The 857-nt window shown below is 51.6% G+C and overlaps 1 protein-coding gene across 1 annotated transcript; it reads right to left on the minus strand.

The window, feature by feature from the left end:
• Positions 1 to 231: 231 nt before the first annotated feature.
• Positions 232 to 408, minus strand: LOC121482413 (TSC22 domain family protein 3-like). The gene has a single exon (XM_041740337.1). It carries the CDS (start codon positions 406 to 408, stop codon positions 232 to 234), a length of 177 nt encoding a protein of 58 aa, XP_041596271.1.
• Between the last annotated feature and the right edge of the window lie 449 nt (positions 409 to 857).

An 857-nucleotide genomic window follows, 5' to 3' on the forward strand; every position in this document is an offset into this window, starting at 1 on the left:
AGAGCACAGCCTCCAGGGACCTGCCCTTTGTCAGGGGTCTGTCATGGATGTGGGCCCAGGTGGCCACATCCTGGGGGCATCTCTTGGCACCAGCTATGCTACATGTAAAGGTCTCCACGTGAGATGATGCCTGGAGAACCCAAAACCTGGAAAGAACTAGGTAAACCAAGTTTAGTGGCTCTGCTCCCCTCGCCCCACTTCCACCGTAAAACTACCAGGGGCCTCAGGCACTCATGGGCTTTTAGGAACTGGCTCTTCAAGGCTCAGATGGGCCTGGAACTTCTCCAGCTGCTCCAGACTCACCAGGGTCTTCGAGAGGCTGTTTCCTACCAGCTCTCCCATCTGCTCCTTCAGCATCTCCACCTCCTCTCCGACTGCATACATCAGATGACTCTTCACCAGATCCATGGCTTGAACTTGTTGTCAGTGGCCCCAGAGGCCCGAGACCCCACACTAGCTAGGAATTCCTTCTCAGCTCCTGCTCCCCAGCAGAGCACAGCTGGTGGCCAGCCTCCTGCCCGGCCCTACCGCCCCTCTGCCTCCAGTTGCCTCTCTAACCTCTATTTTCTTATTGTAAATATACCAGTGCTTGCTATTTGAAAGTAGGAACTCTGAAGAAAGCCACTATTTATAGCACAAAGAATGGGCCATAGCAAATGAAACATCCAGCAAAATTCTGTGTCTTTAGGATAAGCACAAATAGAGTTCTTGATGTTAACACTGTAGTTGATGTTGCCAGGCTCTTCCTCCCAGCTTCCTGGAGACACTGGTAATTGTGGGCTGCAGTTTGGGTGGCCCCCACTAGAGGGCAATCATATCCCCTGAAGTTCAGTTTTCTTTTTTTTGGTAGGATATTA

Source organism: Vulpes lagopus, chromosome X, assembly GCF_018345385.1.
Source record: "Vulpes lagopus strain Blue_001 chromosome X, ASM1834538v1, whole genome shotgun sequence".
NCBI lineage: Eukaryota > Metazoa > Chordata > Mammalia > Carnivora > Canidae > Vulpes > Vulpes lagopus.